The sequence below is a fragment of the Hydra vulgaris genome, chromosome 03 (assembly GCF_038396675.1).
Source record: "Hydra vulgaris chromosome 03, alternate assembly HydraT2T_AEP".
Lineage (NCBI taxonomy): Eukaryota > Metazoa > Cnidaria > Hydrozoa > Anthoathecata > Hydridae > Hydra > Hydra vulgaris.
Window position 1 is genome coordinate 4,159,966 of NC_088922.1, and position 22,245 is coordinate 4,182,210.

Genomic DNA, 22,245 nt, shown 5'->3' on the forward strand with positions numbered 1-22,245 from the left:
TAGTCTCGGTCTTAGTCATGATATTAACGATCTTTTTAAAGTTCTCAAACACAACTTGTACCCGTCTAGGTTGATTAAGAAAATCCATAGCTCTTATATTAACAACACCAATATCGACATTTCATCTCGTTCGGAAAACCTACAAAATTATCAATATTTTAAACTTCCTTATATTGGAAAAATATCTGATTTTACTAAACAAAGACTAAACGCAATCATTAAAAGATATTGTAAATCAGTCACCGTAGGATTGGTTTTTACTTCTTTTAAAAATTTTCAAAATTTTTTTCCCTTTCCTACAGACTTTAATTCATTCGCTGTCTATAAATTTGAATGCGTAGGCTGTAAATATTGGCGAAACGACTCGCCATTTAAAAACACGAATAATCGAGCACCAAAAAAGGGATAAAAACTCACACATTTATAAACATATGTATTCAAATGAAAGCTTTTTAAATAGTTTTAATCATGCTAATTTTTAAATTTTGGATTCGGCCTTCAACAAATTTATATTAAAACTCAAAGAACAGTACATAGTAGGAATGCGTGAAATTTAATTTTACGTTATATTGGTGAAGTTCAATTTTACACTTGTCCGCGTTCTTTGTATTTATCCTTAACTTTTTCAAGTGTAATTTTTTTTTTTTATATTGGTATCTTAAACGTTTGTATTTTAAATCATGTTAAGTAATGAACAGAACAAAACAAAAAAAACTTTTTTAAGCCGAAATTTGCTTAAAATAGTGTTTCCGAATTTTTCATGAAGCGCCAAGGTCCTCTGCCTTAATCATATAACTATCCTCTGCCTTAATCATATAACAATCCTCTGCCTTAATCATATAACTATCCTCTGCCTTAATCATATAACTAAACTTGTTGATGGTTTAAGAATAAGTATAGTTGTTTTTTATAATCTTCATATTTCAATTAATAATTTCAGTATAAAATACATTTAAGTATTTACAAATAAATAACATTTAAGACAAGCTGAAAAAGTTGATCAAAAAGGAACACAAATTTATCATCGAAGTAAGAGTTTGTTCTCGACAATTTCTAAAACGTCAACAAGAAAAGTATTTTTCTTTTAGTTCTGAAAATTTTAGGAAATTTTATATATTGGAATATATGCTAAAATCGTTGGCAATTTTGGTAGTAGATTCACTTTTTCTGAAAAAAATTAACGCAGTAAATATGCCGTGAAATTTTTTGATTCTGGTGTCACATGACAATTGAACTAGTTTTTAATTGGACTTTTTTAACTCTGTATCCATCCGGTCGGACTCACGTGACTATATTGCAACACCAAAACTAACCATATTGAATTGGGGGAAAACAAACGATTCTTTTATACGCGAACTAATTTTTAAAAAGCACTATGTCCTACAATTACTTTGAAACTTTATCAAAAGAAGCAGCGGAAAGATATCAACGAAAAATAAATATTTTAGGTGGTTTTACTTTATTTTTACATACTCTCTGTTTAAATAAAATAATGCATTAATTGCTGTTTAAATATAATTTTGGTTATTTTACGAATAAGTAAATGTCCATACAAGTTTACAGCATATTCTTAGAGTGAAGATCCAAGTCAGTGGTCTTCTTTGAGCTATCACAAACTTTATCACTATCTGATTAAAACTCCACGTAAGGGATTCTTATCTAATTTATATTTTAAAATTTTTATTATTTCAGTATTTCAGTAATGTTAGTAACATTAATTGCTAACATTTCAAAAACTGTTTGTTTTCTTTGCTTTGTAAAATACATTATGGATGTATTTACATGGATATATATTATAATATGCTTTATATTATATATTATGGGAAAAAAATAATGTATATACAAAATGCATATACATTTTTATCAATGTTATTGTTTTTTAGGTATCTATTCTCCAGAAGCAATGGAAAACTATAAGACATTAGAGGCTTGGAAATTCTTTCAAGATGACTGGGTCCAAACTATTGTTCATTTGAAAGTATCTCAGGATATAATTATCTTGAAATGTGAGGTTCGACCTTCATATAGGACCACATCTCCTAACCATAAACCTTGGGTTGCTCTTGACTCTCTTGGTAATGTTTTAAGTGCTCACTGTGACTGTATGGCTGGGTATGTCTCTTTTATATAAAATTAGTAAAAATAAAATTCAAAAATTCAATTATAGTTTTATAGTTTTTATTTATTGCTGCAATGCTATATAAAATTGAAGCCGCTGTTCGTATTGGAATGACATCGAGCACACCAACTGACTTGCCTTGTCAATGGAACCAAAATTTTACAAAAAATATTGTTGGCTCCCCAGTTTCTCAAATCAACTTATACACTGATGCTGCAAAAGAAAAGCTTTCTAAAAAGAGAATGAGAAAAATGCCTATTTCTCCAACACCTCAAGAAAAAAATGATTTTTTATCAGAAATACAATCTGTGCAGCCCAAAACTGCTGCTTCATTTGTTTAAAGATTTTGATAAGGAATTTATTCAAATGGAATCTGTTTTCATACCAAAATTACCAACATCTATAAGACAATTTTTTAATGAAAATTATAAATCATTTGATAATGAGCAACTGATATCTTATTTTGATGAGAAAAAAAAACAAATAAGTTTGACTTCTGGCGTTATAGTTTATGTTGAAAAAGCAACACGAAATCAAGTGCTATGTGATTCTTGGTTTAGAGTAAGAGTTGGTCGAATAACTGGCTCCACTTTGCATCAAGTTTTTCATGCTAGAATTGAAATGCCACCTGTTTCATTAATTTTAAATATTTGTGCAGAGAAAAATATACAGATTAAAAATCCTGCAATAAATTGGGGAAGAGTAAATGAAATAAATGCATTGACTTTATATAAACAGATTCATTCTGACTCAAATGCAATAAGTAATTCAAAACCACTGTCAGATATTTTTATTCATCAAAATTTGAGAGTTGAAAGAATAGGACTTTGTATTGACTTTGAAAAACCATGGTGTGCAGCATCTCCTGATGGTGCTGTTTATTGTACTTGTTGTGGACATGGAGCTTTAGAAATTAAATGTCCTTTTAGTTTAAAAGACAAGTCATTAAAAGAGGTCATAATTAAAGATGCTTTTTGTGTTGGTGTAAACATGAATGGAAACTACTTTTTAAAAAAAAAACACCAATATTTTTTCCAGGTTCAACTTGAAATAAGAGTTACTGGAGTCAGTTACTGTAACTTTATGGTGTGGACAAGAGAAATAGAATCAGAAAGAAAATTACTCCCCTCTACATCAAATAATCCTATAAATAAAGATATACTTTTTTGTATTTGTAAATCTAAAAGTTTTCAAAGTGATGATACAATGGTTGGTTGTGATTCATGCGATAAATGGTTTCATCTTAAATGTTTATCTTTGAAATCACCACCTAAATCTACTGTATGGTATTGCAGTGACTGCAAATACAAAAAAAAGATCCTAAACACAAAAAAAGTAATTTATGTATTTTTAATTTTTAAATAGAATTATTAGTTTTTTAAACTATGTATTACATTATGGAATTTCTTTTTAGCCTTTTATACAATAATGGTGTACAGTTAAGAAATCAAAAAAATATTGGCTTGGTCACTTAAAAGAATATGTATCATCTTCGTGAATTAAAAAATAAATGTGGCTATTTTCATAGCCACATTTTTTTAAAAGCATATTAAGGCATACGCTTTAAACTGATGCAGTCATAAATAAAATACTAATAGACAATTAAGTTGTTGCCTTTGATATAAAAAACCCTTGTCTGTCAAAAAGAGGATATTCTTTGATGAAGGCATTGACTATAAAAGTCATAACAACCTTGGATTAAGCTAGGTTGTAGGGTACACGTCCGATACTTACTGGTGCTTATTAAAAGGGTAATAAGGATTTTTACTCAAGATCTAACAAACAAGAGCGGGAGGGTGGTTTTTTAAATGAACTCTCAATTCCTTGTTTTATGGTTTTGTTTTTTTAAACAGTACACTAAAAGGTTGTTGTTTTTTATATCAGTGTCTTGATAATTTTTATTACTTTTAAGGCCTGATTACACTAAGAGTTAAAAAATCGTAACCCCTCTCTCTCTTTTTTTTTTTTTTATTATCATTTTTTGAAAATAATAATAAACGGGGAAGAAAATAAAATAAATAAGAGGGTATGGAGTAGAGAGCTCCATGGGGTTGGGTTTCACGGGAATCCCGCGGGGATGGGTTCAGTTTCTGCGGGATTCCCATGGGGATGGGTTGTGAAATTGCGGGAACCCCGCGGGTATGGAATGTATTTTTCAAAATATTAGTTAAAATGAAGGATCAAATTTTTATTTATTTTCACAAAAAATTTGTTTGTCTAATCTCATTATAACATAACAGTAAAAGTAATTCAAATTGTTAAGTGCTTTTTTGTCATAGTGATTGATTGATCTTCAGCCATATTGAGTATTTCAGCCATGTTGACTTTTATTAAATAAATTGATTGGATATTGTTATTAATTATTATATATATTATCAAGGTGGTACTAGCCCAAGAAATTTCAAAAGTGTATAGTTTTACTATGTTTATAAGTTGTTGAGTGACAGAAAATCTTGAAAATCTGTTTCATTTTATTTCTTTTCTGTGTATTTTTAAATAAAACAAATTCTTTTGACTATATTTTGAGAAATTTTTTTATAAGCTATTAAACTCTATTAATTAAACTCTTAACTATATTTTAATAAATATTTTATGCTATTTCATGGGAAGGGCCAATAAATGTTTGCGGGGATGGGTGGGGATGGAAGAAAATGCTTGTGGGGATGGGTGGGGATGGTTTTGATTTCTGCGGGGATGGGTGGGGATGGAACAAAGTCCTGTCCCCATGCAGCTCTCTAGTATGGAGGGCTTAATGCATTTTCAAAGAGTAGTGAGGTCGTAAAACTGTTACGAAGGTTGTGAAGAAAACCAACCAAGCGGAACGCTTGAGTTTAATGAAGCATATAACGTTGGCATAAACGCCAAGAAATAATGTTTACAAAACAAACTTGTTTACGAACTGGGACGCGTCTAGCGTCCAACAAATATATAAAAGGGATGTAGATAGATAGTTATAGAGTAGAGAGTCAGAAGTTGTTAGGAAGGAAATAGAGATTGAGATAGAAATAGATGGAAGTTATATAGTGGTGTTTGAGGAACAATCATATTGTATTATTATTGTTATTATATGTAAATGTTGTATTAATATTATATTCTCAACCGATATCAAGTTCGTAGTTATCGTTTATAGATATATGTTATATATTAAATATGAGTTACCGAGTAACACCTTTGGAGTTTACCGCGTAACAAAGCGAACTGAATATTTTAATCTAACTTTATATATAACTAAAAGGTAGCTTCAGTTTAGTACAGAAGATTTTCTAGAAATTTTACCCAATTTTTCTGATTTTTTAACGGGAATCTGAATTCCCTTACTTTTCTCTAAACCGACAGACATCCTGCATTTTTTCCTTTAAACGTGTACGTTTTTGACACGGTAGAGAATTATTCTCAATTAAAAACCTCCCATTTTTAAAATTATAACCTACTTACAATAGTTCCTTGTAATCTTTAAGAGAAAACCAAAGAAAATTACCTGCAATGCTGGAACTACCTAGGAGCCACTCATAAAATGTGTAAGCATGTATGGGGATAGGGGTTACCCAAGAGCGTACTGGTGTGTACAGCAAACGGTGTTCAAGATGGCAAGTATGTACGCGGTTTGACTATCACTTATTAATGTTTTATTAAATTTTCATTCCATCTGTTAAGACCTGCTTGTTTTTTGGTTATGCACAGAAAAACTTAAAATTTTTTATTTTCTTATATATATATATATATATATATATATATATATATATATATATATATATATATATTGAAATAGCATATAAGAAAAAACTATAGAATATATATATTTTTTGTTACTAATAATAATCCATTAAACTTGTAAAAAATTATCTATGCCAAGTAATAGCCGTTTAATATATAATATATAATATTTAATATATAATATATAATATATAAAATAGCCGTTTAAAAAATAACTAAGATAAAAAGTGAGTTTTGTCGTAAACGATACTTTCCCCAAGGTTTGTCAGAGCAGCGCATACGGTTACTATTTTGTCACAATTAGAAAGAGTAAGTGACGTAGCTTCGTCATACATGTTTTTAATTGTTCGCAGTGGCAAAGTACCTTGAAGAATTGTGTAGCGATTTTTTAATAGTCTAATATAATAGTGATATATTACGAGATTTTTCTACATCTGAAGCAGAAAGTTGAGCTTTACCTTTCGTAAAAGCTGGGTTTATCAACAAAGTGCAGCTTCCAGCAGCAAAATCATCTTGCAATGTAAAACCTTTACCTGCTAAAATTTGATCACCTAGCATATGGTACTTGCTAGATGCAAATTCTGATTCTCGTAAAATTTAATTATCTGAAGCTCTACCTCCGTAGCACTTTGAAATAAAATTGATGGCTCCAAGAGGTGTACATGATATAAGACATTTTATTGTGCAATGTTTTTTATATTTGCTGAAAAAAGGTGCTCTTGCCATAAGGGATGATGGCGATTCCACAAAAACCTCAAAACAATCAATAATCGACGTTAATCTTGGAAATTTGTTCTTGAAAACTGGAGGAATTGTGTTATAAATATGATCCCTATCTTGCATTTTTATTAAATACTTTAATTTAACATACATTATATCAATCCATTTCCAAAAATTATCTAATGCAGTAGTTTTTTTAAAACCAAACATAAACGATAACATATCAATGTTAATGTTGTGTCTCAACTTTACTAAGCAGAATACTATTTGATCTGCCGAATCCAATATTTTAAGCAAATTTTCATCAGTTCCTTTGCACAGGAAACACAGCAGCTTTTCTAATACTGGTAGACTAAGACCTGTAACCATAGTGCACTATCAGGTTGTGATCGAATTTTATTTATTCCCAGATTTCAATTATTAAATTTTAGGGACATTAACTTTGACATGAATAAATCCCTTTCTAGGCGAAGATTATTTATTTCACAGTAGAGTTGTTGTCTCTCAGATCTAGTTACAGAACTTACGCCATCAATATCTGCATACAAATTGAAAAGACTCTCAGAGGAATTTTTCCTCAACTGACAATCGGTGTCAATAAGAACACTTGTTTCTAAAAAATAGAAGAAAAAAGTATTAGTATTTACTTTTTACAAACATTTTATATAAAGACTAAGATATAATTGAAGCTAAGATAAATACTTTTTCCGTAACTCTCATTGGAATCTTCAGTACTTAAAGGAATAGGAAATTCTAAAAAAAAAAAAAACATTGTATTTATAAGGAATTTCTGAAAAAAGTAAAAAAAATATATGAATTGGTCATTTGAGAAACACTTCATATCCAAAATAAAAAAACTTTTCAGAAATCAAAAAAAACCTAGCTGATCCATAATCTAATATTTTTTGAATTTTTTTGTATGTTTCTTACAGGGGTGACTAAGTGGAGATGATTTGTTTTATGCATATTGGATGTGTCTAGCCTTCGCAAACAATTTAATGTCGAAATTAATTTTGGCCAAAAATTGACATGAGGTGTTTCTCAAAAGATTCATATATATTTAAAAAGAAAAAAAATCAATACCTTGCTAAAAATATCATTAGAGCATTGTTCTAAATTACTCTTATTAAGAGTAGAAAACCAAAATTCTAAAAAGAAAAATCAAACTTTTTTAAATATGTAAGTACATGTATATAGATTTGAATATAATAACCAATCCCTGTTTAAAACCTTTGCTAAAACAATGTTCAAAAGTATTTTATTTGCATTTAGGGTGATAAGTTTTGAAAAATATTAACACAAAATGTTTATAAATGAGTTTTAAAATTGTGCAAAATAAAATAAATAAAAAATTATTTGAAAAAAAAATTTTCAATTTAAGATTGAAATTTTCAACTTAAGATTAAGAACCTTTAGATTTAAAAAAAAAATTCGTTATTCATTGGAAAATAAATTCTTGAGAATAATTTTTTATTAATTTACAATAAACATTACCAATGCAAAATACAAAAATTAGCTAATTTTTAATTTTATAGTAATTGTATGCTCTACTCATATCTATTATAAAACTATTAGTAAAGCATTGTTTATAATAACTCTTTAAGGTATAGAAACACTAAAACCTGGGAAAGAAAAATCAAAATTTTAAGGAAATAAAAGAATATATACATCTGAATACAATAATCAATACCTTCTGTAAGACTTTTGCTAGAGCATTGTTTTAAAAGATTTTCGTTACATGTAGAACTACTTAAACTTTTGCTGGAACTTTGTTCTAATTGTTCCTTATTTGATGTAGAAGGACAAAATTCTATATAAAAAAAATAATGTTTTTAAAAAATCATTATTATTTACCGTGTTTTTTTTAAACATAAAACATGAAGTTAAAATTAAAATCAAAACATTGTTTCTTTAAAATTAAAAACAATACCTTGTTTTTCTTGCTAGAACATTGTTCTAAAAAACTTTCTGTGTATGCAGAATCACTGATTTCTGAAAAATTGAATAAAATATTTTCAAAGTATTTTTTATTCATTTACATTACAGGTACAACACATTGTCATTCATTTAAAATATCAATAAAATTAACTAATTTACTTCATTATTAAATATTAATGACCTTTACTACATAAGCTCTTTTTTTCAATTATAAAATCAACTTCTTCTATGTTAGATTCATCAAAAAGTTTTAGTTTCTTACGTGCAGGAACAACCAAATCTGTTTAAAAAAAAACTATCAAAAACAAAACTATAACAGAATTTCAAAATAACAAATGAGAGTATTACTAAAAATGATTTGATATATAAAAATAATTTTTACTTTGTCTATTTGTTCTTCTATTGACTCTATTAATTCTACTAATGTTAATTTTTCTTTGTGGGGAACTTAGTTTTTCAGTATCAAAGATTGAAGGAATTGAGTCTGGATGTTTTTCAAAAAGTTCTCTTTTACCTAAACAATTGTAAATATTGTGGTATAAAAAGTACTGATATTTGTATAAGTATTTATCAAAATTTATTTAAGATGCAAAGTAAAAGTAACCCACCATTATAAAATGTGCCGAACAAACATAAACATTAGAAGACTTAGAAGACTTTGCTTCCTACATGCATTATTATCTGCAGCACGATTTATCGCATTTAGCCACTTTCTTCGAAGTACTTCATCTTGAGGAAGACTATAAAACTTAAGTTCATGATTTTTTTTAATATTGTTAGTGCAACCAACAATACAACAACTTTTTGGCATTTTTAAAAAAAAGTACTCAACAAACCGCTATGGATTTTTTAGTTTGTTTTCCCCCTAATAAAGGTGGTTAATTTTAAAAAAAAAAAACTTTTTAAACGGTGCGACGTCACGCCGACTAGATGAATAGGTTTAGAAGAATATATATTATTTAAAATTAATACATTTTATAGCACTGCTGTTCATGTGAATTCAAAAAAAAGTTTTCCTGTTACATTTTCTAAAACTGGGCTTACAAAGCAGTATTTAATAGATAATTTTAGATTTCCCCCAGATAATAATGAAAATAAATGCTACAATAGACATATTTTGTTATTGTATATTTTGTTATTGTATATGTTATTGTATATACAACAATCCAAGTCGACTTAAAAAACTGCCAAAGGCATTTATAAAGATATTGATTTTTATCCAACTCATAGCCAGATACATAATTTGGTCAAGAAATACAAAAAAGTGTACAACCTTAAGTCATCTAACAAAAGAAAACTTGAAGAGTTATGCAAAATCGTTTTTAAAAGTAATGAACCATCAACAGTGGCAAAAAGTAGTTAATGTGAATCATCTAATTTACTTTCAGCACCTATTCAAATAAAACAGCATAAACCTTCTACTTCTGTTTTGTATCAAAAAGCAATTAAAGAACTGGATTGTAACATTAGTTCTAAAAATCAATTGTTGAAAAAGAGATTATTCTTTATGTATAAATATAATGCAAAAATGATATCCAATCATAAAGATGAACTAACTAACCTAAAAGCAAGATTTAAAGCAGATCTTTATGTAATCAAAAGATTAAATCAAACATTTAAAAGAAAAAACTTAACTATTTCAATTTTAAGGCAAAAATTATCTGAAGTTTCATCAAAAAGTTTGATACTAAAAGAAATTAAATGTTTAAAAAAACATATAAAGATAATGAAGCTTAAAAAGAAAGAAAAACGAAATGACTGGAGTTATACCAATTTGGTTAAAGATAACCGGATAAAAGGGTCTAGAACATGAAAATATGAACTTGCTATTCAAATTGGATAAGTTAAAGGATTCTGCTAATGAACATTTGCCATTCAAAAAAGATAAAAAAACATTTACATGGCAGCTACAATTAATGATATATGATGCCATCGTTAACCAGGTACTAACAAAATGTATTTCAATTTTGTTTCCAAAAATTTTTAAACATTTAGGCATTGCACATATAGAAAATTTCCCACATTGTAGCACAGTTAAAGAGATGGTTCGTGAATTAGGTATAATCAGTGACCTTCATGCTGCTGAAGTTGCGATTTGTACAATCTTACTTTTGGGTTTGATACAACAACCCAAGAAGGATTACATATAAACTCCATTCATTTTACAATCAAAACACAGTGTCATGTTATAGCAATAGATCAGTTGTCAGGTGGTACTGCACACGATTATCAAACTCATGTTGTATCTTCAATAGATCAACTTGCCTTTTTGTATTCTGATTTCCATAATTGTGACTATCAAAAGAGCCGCTCAAAAATTATTCAAAACATTACAAACACTGTGACTGACTGTGTTGCCGCTAATCATGCAACTGTTCAGCTAATAAATTCTTCAAAGTTTTAAATGAACTTAATTGTCACTTACACCCTGTTGAAACAACATCCAGCTCTTGCAGGCCTGCATTAAAAATGATTGAAACACATAATGAAGTGCTGTTTGGTAAAGATTATATCGCTGGTAATATACTTTTACAAATGAATAAGATGCGATACAAAGATGGTAAAGGAGATCCTAAAGGTTTTAAAATCTTTTTAGATGAGATGAAACTTCCCAAAGGACTCATTCCTTTTTCATTTTCATTTTCAAAAATGCACTCTGTTCACTCGTTACAGAGTGAACAGAGTGCATTTTTTGTTTCATATATGTGGTATATTAATCCAGCACTACAACTTATTTATTAAATTTTTAAGTACCAGTACAGTTTCATCTGGAAGGCTACAAAGTAGTTTAAGAATAGACTTTATTAATAAAACAGCTAAAAAGAAATGTGCGTCTAAGGGCTATTGGGAAAGACTTTAACAGGACCATGGATGACATTATTTTATCAGTCTACTATTGGAAGTTTAAGTCATATTAAAGGGATAAAATTGGTTAAAGATGTTTTAAAAAATCTTTATCATGTTAACGACAATCCTATATTGTTATTTAGCACAAAAGATTTGTTCTGAAAAATAATTTAAAATGATAAGATCTTTGAAGAAATAGCTTTCGTGTGCCCAAAAGACAAAGAAGTTGAACAAATGGTTGTATGTTGTTTATCAGCATACAACCATTTATTTATTATTTCTGTTTTAGAAAGACAGTATAAAAGATATTTTAATTTAGAGCTATCAGAACAACTTATAAAAGAGACACAGACAGCTAGGCTTCATAATATTCATGCAGAAGAAGTCATGGCTATGTTCAGTGCTGCTAAACATTGTGCTCCTACCTCTACTATATGTTTTTTGTCATCAAAATTAGGAGCAATAAAAAATAATGTAAGTGATTACATTGACCAAGTAGATAAAGATGAAAAAATGAAAGTTGTCTACTGGGCAATAAACAAAGCCAGAAAAAAGAGAGTTAAATAAAATAAATATTTATGACAAAAAGCTTGAAATGATTGGTCGTAACATGTTAAAGATGAAAAAAAAAGAGGATATAAGCTGAAAAACAATGGCTCTTCAAATTCAAAACCTTAGTTTGTCAAATATTTCAACAAAATTTCAAGAACTAGAGTCTAAGCAATTATCAGACCTCTCCAATATGCTATTAGATACAGTAGTTAGTAGAAACATTTTCCATTTATAGCTTAATTCAGAAATGCAAGAAGAAGTTCTTTATTTTGGTAAACTTGAAAAAATGAAGGTAAAAAATGTTAAAAATGTAAAATGCCAATGTAATGGTAAAAATGTAAAATGGTAAAAATGTAAAAATGTAAAATGGCAAATGAAGGTAAAAATGGCAAATTTATGTTGTAGCATACTGGAAAGATAATGAGTCCTATGATAATAATGCAGTGAATTATGACATTTCAAAATACGAATTTGCTGCTGATATAATCTATGGAGACCTTATGTTATCCTGAAAACTAAGCATTGGTTAATATTTAAAAAAAGGTTTTTTCATAGCCACATATCTTTTAAAAAACATTATGCGGCTTTGAAGTTTTTGTAGTTTTAACTTTTATGAAATAAATGAATATAAATATCAGTTTGCGTTTATGCTTTTACTACCTACCACACACCAACCAACCCCCCTACCACCTATATACACCCCTAAATATACCCATAAATCTTTGCTACCCAGAGACAGTTGATTCTTTCACTTTCTATTAATCACTAATTTATCAACAAATAAATTGTGAATCTCATTAATTTATGTTGTTAATTACAAAAAACTCATCCACTTTTGGGTGGGTGACAGTGTCAGAGGCAACCCCCCTGCCCCGAATCATTTGTATTTACCCCAACTACTTACAAAATATTTCTTATTTTTTTTTCAGCTTTCAATTAATGCCAAATTTATGTAAATTAGATCATTTTTAAGGAAGTTATGATTAATTTAAGTTGATAACTACAAATTGCAGTCCAAAAATTATTCAACTTTCCCTATAAAAAATTTTGTGCTTAAAAACTCATAACTTTCTTAAATGACATCAAAAAATAAAAAATTTGGTGTCATTTTTTTAGTTATTAAGAACTACTTCTAATGATATCTTTGATTTTAATACCACAGGCTTTTGATTTTTTTTTACCAAATACCTATACAAAGAGTGGGGAAAACCCACTATTAATAAACAAATGAACCATGTAAAAATGACAATTTTAATCTAGTTTTTTTAACATTACTGGTTCTTATATCTTTCTAAAATTTGTTACATTATTTAAATGCATTTTTATTGTATTTTTTTATTACAAGGTCTCTATTAATTCAACTTAATTTTACTAATTTGATTTAACCATATTAATATATTTTAACTGATGATGGCTATGGTAAAGTTGAAACATGTATTTATAAAATAAATGATTTTAACAAAAATTAAAAAAATTGACTTATTTATTAGAATATTTATAAGAATATTCATTTTGTGCTGAAGAGAAACTTTGGAAAGTTTTAATAACCACCATTAATAGAGTTAAAAATGTGGCAAGAATTAAAAGAAAAGTTGATTTAAATGGCAAAAAAGCTGAACGTTGACATTGACCATTAAAGCTAAATTTATGTCAAATTTTTTAGATGAAAAGCTTATTAATAAAATGACAAACCACCAATTATTTCTCAGTTATCTAGAAAGTTTAAGATATCAAGAAAGTCAATTAAATGTTACATTGATAAAATATTTAATTTTAAAAAAGTTTCAAAAGGATGTGTACATGCATTATCAACTTGAGCCATCAAGAGAAGGTTTACAAGATCAAAAAATCTTTACGGATTGTGATCAATGTGATAATAGCTGATCGTTATAAAACTTTCTTGTTACGTTTATAAAATTCTTGTCATAATATTATTAAAGTTAATTGATGTAATTTATTAGTCAAGTCATTGGCTATTTTTGTATATAATTACGCCCTCGAAAATTTTTGTTTCTGTATAAAAGTTGTAAATAGAATTTAATAGAAAGAGTCAAAAAATAAAAGTAAAACAAAGTTGTCGTAATAACAAGCTATTTCGGCAGTATGGCATCTGTGGCGAAAATGATTTTAAAATTTGATGGATCTGGAGATGTTGTAGTGTGGCTGAATAAGATCAAACTGGTGGGAGAGCTGCAAAATATGGGCAATCTTTCATTGATCATTCCGCTGTTTCTTGAAGGCAGTGCGTTCGCATTATATGAGCAATTTGGGTAGAGCCAAAAAACCACCGCTGCGGACATTGAAAAAGCTCTACTAGATGCATTTGCAGTTGATGGTTTTCAAGCTTACGAGCAGTTTTTTAACATGTTAAAAAACCATCCGCTACTGATTTTAACTGCTACAACTGTGGCAAGCCTGGACATGTTGCCTGAATCTGTTTTTTGAAGAAACAAATTGTTAATGATGGAATAAAATGCTTTAGATGTGGAGAATCTGGACACATTGCAAGATTTTGTTCGTTGCATCAGGGAAACTCAAATGGGGAATTGCGAGCGCCAGCTGTTTCCCTAAACAACTAACTGTGCTTCCAATATGCACTGTGCAAGTGAACTCCTTTGCTGGAAAAGCACTGGTTGACAGCGGATGTACTTGAACTATTATTTCAAATAACATGGCTCAGAAAGCCGGTGTTCGTATCAGAAGAAATGAAATAATGGTGTTGGCTGTTAATGGAGAATTTGTGAAAACGGAGGGAGAAGCTACAGTAACATTGATTATTGAAGGAAAAAAGCTCAAAACATCAGTAATGATTCTGACAAGTGTTTTTCACGGTATTGATGCTATTTTTGGTATGGATGTCATAATCGCTATGGAGGAGTGCATTTGTACAATGGAAAATTGAATTTTGTTTTGTTTCAATTCATGCAGAGAAACAAGCTGTTGGTATAAAGGACAAGGATTTTGATGGTTATTTTGATGGTACAAAGTGGACTGCTAAATATAAATGGAAACAAGGTCAACCACAACTGAGAAATTCTGTCACACAGTACACGGTAAAACTCCAGTTGTTTCATCAGTTTAATGACGAGACGGACTTATGGGTAAAAAATGGCTGGTTAAAACCATGCAACAAATAAGAAAAAAGTACAAAAGGGATTGTCCTGTTAATGGTCAAGGAAGTCTACAAAGAAGAAAAATATTATCTTACACGTCTTGGTTTTGGGTTAAATTCTGCCCCAAAAATAATGTCTTCAGTCTTAGACAGTGTGTTGAATCTTAATGCAGGTATTAGTGAAGCAACTGACCACTACATTGATGACATATTTGTTAATTTGGAAAAGACCTCAGTTGAAAAGGTGGTAAATCATTTAGCGTGTTATGGATTGGTAACAAAAGAGCCGGTGCAATGTGATTCTGCACGAGTGTTGGGTTTGCAACTGTTTAGAAATGAAAAAAAGGAGCTTTGTTGGAAACATGGAAACATCATTCCAAAGTCACAAGAGGTCAAAACTGAAAAAGTAACACGACGGAAACTTTTTTCAATATGTGGACACTTATTAGGTCACTATCCTGTTGGAGGGTGGCTTAGAATTGCCTGCAGTTTTATAAAACTTCATAGTCAAGGAAATACTTGGGATGATCTAATCGGAGATCAAGCTCAGTCATGGTTAATCGAAATATTGCGCCGATTAGAAGTTTGTGATTCTGTGAGAGGGAAATGGAATGCTATAGGGATTCAAAATGGAGCAACATTGTGGTATGATGCTAGCAGCATGGCAATAAGGGTTGCTATAGAATCATTGGCGTAATAATTGAGGATGCAGCCTGGCTTCGAAGTATAAATGATGCTATGCATATTGCTATTGCTGAATCAGATGCTGTGGTGCGTGGGATTAACCTAGCTGCTAAGTGGGATATAAAGAATTTGTCAGAATTCACTGATTCAGTAACAGTTCATGGATGGCTAAAAAGTATGCTGACTGAAATTCATAGGATTCGATCAAATGCATTATCAGAAATGCTTATTAAAAGAAGACTTTCTCTATTGCAAGACCAAATAAAAGAATATAATATAAACATCACGTTAAAATAGGTCCCGTCCTCCAAAACCAAAGCTGACGTGTTGACAAGAGTTCCAAAGGCTTGGTTAAATGAGCTTTCACGAAGATGTACTAAAGAGCTATGTGGAGTAAGTATTGCTAAAGAAATTCGTAATTGTCACTCAAAGCATTATTTTGGCGTTAATCGGACAATGTTTACAGTGCAACGAAGACTTCCGCACGTATTAAGAAAAGATGTTGAAGAATGTGTTCGCAAATGTTGTAAATGTAATTCAATTGATCCAGCGCCAATAAAATGGGAAAATGGAGTGCTAGATGTAACAGACACATGGTATCAAATTGCTTGTGATGTGACTCACTATAAAGGGTCGCCATATTTAACAATGATTGACTGTGGACCAAGTCAGTTTGCAATTTGGAGAAAGTTGTCTCGCGAAGATACCAAAAATATAGTAAGTCAATTGGAATCCGTATTTAGGGAGCATGGCCCACTGCAAGAACTGGTAATGGATAATGGAGCGGTGTTTAAATCTAGTGAATTTTCAAATATATGTGAAAAATGGTGTGTGAAAAAGAAGTATAGATGTGCATATAGACCATCAGGAAATGGGATTGTGGAGCGTAACCACCGCACAGTAAAACGAACAGCTGCGAGGGCACAAATATGTCTGTTAGTAGCGGTATTTTGGTACAATGCAACACCAACGGTGGGAACAAACGAGGAATCTGCACCTGCTTCTCAAAAAATAAGTACGTTTGGCGTCTATCAATTCACTGAAACTCAGGAAAGATCACCACAAGTTATGAAAACTTATAGAATTGGAGAAAAAGTTTATGTTCGCCCCGCTGATACAAAGTACACTTCAGTTTGGAAAATTGGCACTGTAACTGACATACTCACAAACACAAATATTGAAATTGATGGTGTACCAAGACATGTGCGAGACGTGAGAATAGCTCCTGCCTCAAATTCTTCAAACACTTCAAGTAAAATTGTTGACAGTGATGAAAGTGATTTAGAAGATTTAGACATTTTTGCTGCACGAGAGGAAGGAACTGAAGAAATAGTTGTTGATGCTGAGGAGGAAGCTGACGGGAGAGAAATCGTTGATAATTTATTACCAGTAATCAGACGATCAACCAGAGAAAGGAGCAAGCCGACATATTTAAATGACTATGTTACTTAAGAACTTCAGTTCTTGGGGTGATGTGATAATAGCTGATCGTTATAAAACTTTATTGTTACGTTTATAAAATTCTTGTCATAATATTATTAAAGTTAATTGATGTAGTTTATTAGTCAAGTCATAAGCTATTTTTGTATATAATTACGCCCTCGAGAATTTTTGTTTCTGTATAAAAGTTGTAAAAAGAATTTATTAAAAAAAGTCAAAAAATAAAAGTAAAACAAAGTTGTCGTAATAACAACGTTTTTTAAATGGCAAAAAAGCTAAACGTTGACATCGACCATTAAAGCTTAATTTATGTCAAATTTTTCAGATGAAAAGCTTATTAATAAAATGACAAACCACCAATTATTTCTCAGTTATCTAGAAAGTTTAAGATATCAAGAAAGTCAATTAAATGTTACATTGATAAAATATTTAATTTTAAAAAAGTTTCAAAAGGATGTGTACATGCATTATCAACTTGAGCAATCGAGAGAAGGTTTACAAGATCAAAAAATCTTTATGGATTTATTAAGAAAAGCTGGACAAAAATCATTACAACTGATGAAAAACTATTCTACCTTACTGATTGTGATCAAAAATATTTACATAAATATCAAAAACCACTGAGGCCTATTATTGGAAAATTTTCCAAGATCCATCATGTTATGGGTTACAAGGTTTATTCAATAATATAAAAGATATATGGAGGAACATCCTTCAAGAACTTAAAACTTAAGCATTGATGTTCAGGTCTAAACATTGTAAACTTCTCTATGATAACAAAGGTCATCAAATTGAACATGTAAAAAAAAAAATTAGGAATAAAAAAAATATGCTTTTTTAATATGTTTCCATTTCAATGTCACGTGGCTGTATATATATTATTATAAATGTCTATTATAAAATGTTTGTATCATTTTTGTGTTCACATTTGTTTACATTTAGATAAGAAAACACTCAAAGGTGTAAAAGTTAAAAAGTTAGTTATAAGTATTATAATTAATCATTAAGTTCATTATTTATATTTAGAACAAGAAGAAAATAAAAGTATATTTTTTTCAAAATTATAAAACTGTTTTATACTTTTTAAATATATTTTATTATAGGCTTTTGAAGAAGATATTCTCCACAAAAAAAAAAAATGAATTCAAGGTATTGTACTTTGGTTTTTAATAATTTTTAACTTGAGCATGAACAAAAAAATAACTTTTTTTTTTACTTTTGATAAAAAGTATTTCATTGATTTTATATTTATTTTTTTAGTGATGACAATCAAACTGATAAATAAAAATTATTTTATTCATAAATTATTAATTTTCTGTTATATTATAGTTATGTTTTATAACTTTTTTTAGTTTGCTAAAGGTTGTACCTAAGTATGTATCTTTATTAATAAATTTGATTTTTGAAATGGTTTTATATTAAATAAAAATAATAATTTGATAAATTAAGTTTTCATTATAGAACAGAAAAGAAAATTTGGGTTTTGTTGTTAAATTGTTGATTTAGTAATTAATTATTGGAGTTTGATTTTAAAGAAGTTGTAAAGATTTTTATTTATTTAATAATATAAAAAATCTAATTTTAAATTTGGGAGTAATTGCATATGGCGCCATCAATGGCATAAACAAGAAATTTGGTTATCACCATTACATTGACAAACAAACTGAGATTGGTTACATTGCACTTTAAAACCTCTGTTTGTGTCATACTTTAATTTAAGTTTTTATTTCTTTTAGGTATTTATTGCTCAAAAGAGTTTTTAACTTTATCAAGAGTTGTTTGTTGTTTGGCCTTAGTTAAATCACTCATATTGAGTAACAACTTTAAAGTAACCATTGTACATAATGAGTGTTTTTGAGTAACCAGTGCACATAACGAGTGTTTTTTATATTTTATTACTTTGTTAAATATTAAAATCTTTCTTTACTCAAAAACTTTTTGTTTTTTTGTTGTTTTTTTTAGATTTAAAGTTGACTCGAAATGGAAAAAAAAAAAAGACTGTATTTTGGTGTATTTGGATTGATTTACTTATATTTATATTTATTATTTACCCATTATATATTACTTACGGTACCGTAAGTATAATATAATGGGTAAGTAATATATAATACCGTAATTTTGGGTAACTTTGCACAACCGTGGGTAACATTGCACAACTAAAGTCAAAGATATTTTATTCTCTAGCAGTTAAAAATTTTAACTATAACTGCAAAGCACTTTTGAAGTCAGCTGTTTATTCTAGTTTTAATACAAAAATAGTGTAAAAAAGTCATTTTAACGAGTTTTCTTTCTACGCAAGTAATTTTACTTAAACATAGAAAAAAGTCACGAAAATAATTTCTTGCAACTTTTATCTGTTAAGCAGATCAAAATTAGACCCTAAGGTAAATAAACAGCATAACATGCTTATCATAATATTAATTTGAATTATTTATGTTTTAATGCGATTGTCAGTATAGGTGAAGAAAAATTACTAAATTTTGTAAATAAATTACTATTTCGGACTAAACTGGGATAACTTTGCACAATGGGCAAAATTACCACAACTGTCTTTAATCATCTAAAAACAATACTTTTTAAAACTTGAAGTAAATTTTATATATAAGCATAATTATTACATATATTTTTATTGTTTTTATTAACATTTTTTGCTTATTCTTAAATATCACTCATGTTTTTTCCAGATGTCAAGTTGCCCGAAAATATAAAGACTATACAAATAATGACCTATCCAAATGTCTTGAAGAGGTAAAATGTAAAAAGCTGATACAAAAGCAAGCTGCTGCTAAATATGGCATCAGTCGAAGAACAATTTGTTATAAATTAAAAGGAAAACACAACTTTAAACCTGGTAAGCTATACTTCTTTTCCAAATTTGAGGAGGCTGCTTTTGTGAAGTGTACTATTCAATTGAGTGATTTTGGATTTCCAATTAGTAAAGAAGATTTACGTCATATTATGAATAATTATCTAATTAGTTCAGGAAAAAAATAAAAAGAGTTTAAAATCTTTCCTGGGCCTGAACTAGTTAACTCATTTTTACAAAGACATCCACAACTTACAAGTAAATTTGTGCCAAACTTAAAAAAATCTCGAGCAATGGTTAATGAAAAAATTTTAAAGGAATATATTCAGCAATTATCAAAAACTGTACAAAATGTACTTCCAAGCAACATATATAATTACGATGAAACAAATTTGACTGATGATCCAGGTTCAAAAAAATGCTTGGTAAAGAGAGGTAATAAATACCCAGCAAATATAAGAATTCTAAGACAAGTATTTCTATTATGATATCAGGTAATGCTGCAGGCAAAGTTCTATCACCGTTTGTAGTTTATAAAGCTGTAAATCTGTGGTCATCTTGGTGTGAAGGAGGTCCTAAAAGAGTCAGATACTTTAACACTAAAAGTGGTTGGTTTGATGGAGCAGCTTTTGAAGAGTGGTTTTTTTCTATAGTTTTACCTTCTTTAAAAAAAAAATTAGGATATAAAGTTTTGTTAGGCGATAACTTATCCTCTCATATCTCTCCAAAAGTAATTAATGCCTGTGAAAAAAATGAAATACTATTTGTTTGCCTGCCACCTAATAACACGCATATAACTCAACCTCTAGATGTGGCTTTCTTTAAACCTTTAAAAACAGCTTGGCGTAGAATTATTACAGAGTACAAAGTTTCTCCTGTTGGCTGCACAAAAGCATCTCTTGAAAAACAACATTTTCCAGAACTTTTAAACAATTTATTTATTGCTATAAAACCAAATCAGGCTAACAACTTAAAATCAGGTTTTAGAAAGTGTGGTATTTATCCAGTAAATGTCAATCAACTTCTCACACAATTTAGAGAGAGAGAATCGTACGATAAAGAATTTTTAGAAGACAGCTTTAAGATTTTTTTACAAGAAGAATATAAACCCTTGCAGTCTTCAGAAACCGAAAAACGAAAAAAAAAGCTTTCTATTCCTGCAGGGAAAAGTGTTGGCACAGCAGATTTAGAAAAGTTTAGTAACAGTTTTGATATTGGCTCAAAGCTTGCAAAGAAAACAAAACTGAATGAAAAAACGAAGAGCATAAAGTCAAAAGTTCAATCTGAAGAAGCTCCGAAAGAGTGCCATGATCACAGTTCTAGCTCAAAATCATTGAGTAGCATTGAAAATAAACTTGTAAACAGATATAATAAGAATGAGAAATCAAGCTCAGAAAATTTGAAACATGTAAACTTTTTCTTTGACAAATTACAAATGCCAAGGAAAACAGTGCTTATGTGAAGCCAATGGTAATAATATTAAATGCTTGTTTGACACACAAGAAAGTTTTTATGAATGGGACAGTACTTGTTTCACATTAAGAAGCCTCAAAAAATAACCAAGACCAGAGAACTTTACATAGTACCTCTATTAGACTTTTATTTCTGTTGAAGTTTGTTTATTTAGCTTTTATTTTTTATTTTAAAGATATATAATTGCTTACATTAAAAGAAATTTGGTGTTTTTAGTTTTTAATGTGGCTATGTTTCTTTTATCATGTTAAACTTTTTATTAACCAAAACAATGGTAAATCTGATTTTTATTTTTATTCGTCATTAAACTCTTGTTAAAATTTCCTTTAAACAGTATAATAAAAAGAGTTTAAATAGCAAAATTCATATAAACTGAAAAAATTTTTTCAAATTTTATAAGGCTGTGCAAAGTTATCCAAAACCCCGGTTAACTTAAAACATAATTTAGACATCCATAAAAAATCCTTCTTAAGGTGGCACACAACTGAAAAAAAGCAAGTTTTTTGAAAAAAATCAATTTTTAGATTTTTGGGTATTTTGATTCTATAACCATTCCTTGAACATATAAAAAGAAATTAGTCTCAAAAATGATATAAAAGTTGATTTAATATCATTTTAGTAGATGACACTTGAAAATAAATTCCCTAACAACGCCTTAGCAACCATCAGTCATAGGAGTTTTTCTGAATTCAAAACAGTAAAACACCATCACAAACTTGGTTTTAATTTGTTATACGCAGACTCTTGTTAGTTTTCAGTTTTAAAAGTCATAATTCAAAATTTTATTTACGAACAAGAGTGTTTTTAATCTGTTAATGTTAGTCTTTTATACTGTAACTT

At 29.0% G+C, this 22,245-nt stretch overlaps 3 protein-coding genes across 3 annotated transcripts; 2 read left to right on the forward strand and 1 right to left on the reverse strand.

Moving 5' to 3' along the window:
* Positions 1-539: 539 nt before the first annotated feature.
* LOC136077623 (uncharacterized) lies at positions 540-3,630 on the forward strand. Its single transcript, XM_065791889.1, has 4 exons — positions 540-1,448; positions 1,575-1,644; positions 1,884-3,454; positions 3,534-3,630. The coding sequence occupies exons 3-4, from the start codon at positions 2,402-2,404 to the stop codon at positions 3,546-3,548; spliced, it is 1,068 nt and encodes a 355-aa protein (XP_065647961.1). The 5' UTR covers positions 540-1,448; positions 1,575-1,644; positions 1,884-2,401; the 3' UTR covers positions 3,549-3,630.
* A 2,800-nt stretch (positions 3,631-6,430) lies between these two features.
* LOC136078400 (uncharacterized) lies at positions 6,431-6,922 on the reverse strand. Its single transcript, XM_065794171.1, has one exon. The coding sequence runs from the start codon at positions 6,920-6,922 to the stop codon at positions 6,431-6,433; it is 492 nt and encodes a 163-aa protein (XP_065650243.1).
* An 11,342-nt stretch (positions 6,923-18,264) lies between these two features.
* On the forward strand, positions 18,265-21,394 carry LOC136078401 (uncharacterized). The gene is made up of 5 exons (XM_065794172.1): positions 18,265-18,275; positions 18,479-18,499; positions 19,811-19,977; positions 20,125-20,367; positions 20,427-21,394. Exons 1-5 carry the CDS (start codon positions 18,265-18,267, stop codon positions 21,392-21,394), a joined length of 1,410 nt encoding a protein of 469 aa, XP_065650244.1.
* Positions 21,395-22,245: the final 851 nt, after the last annotated feature.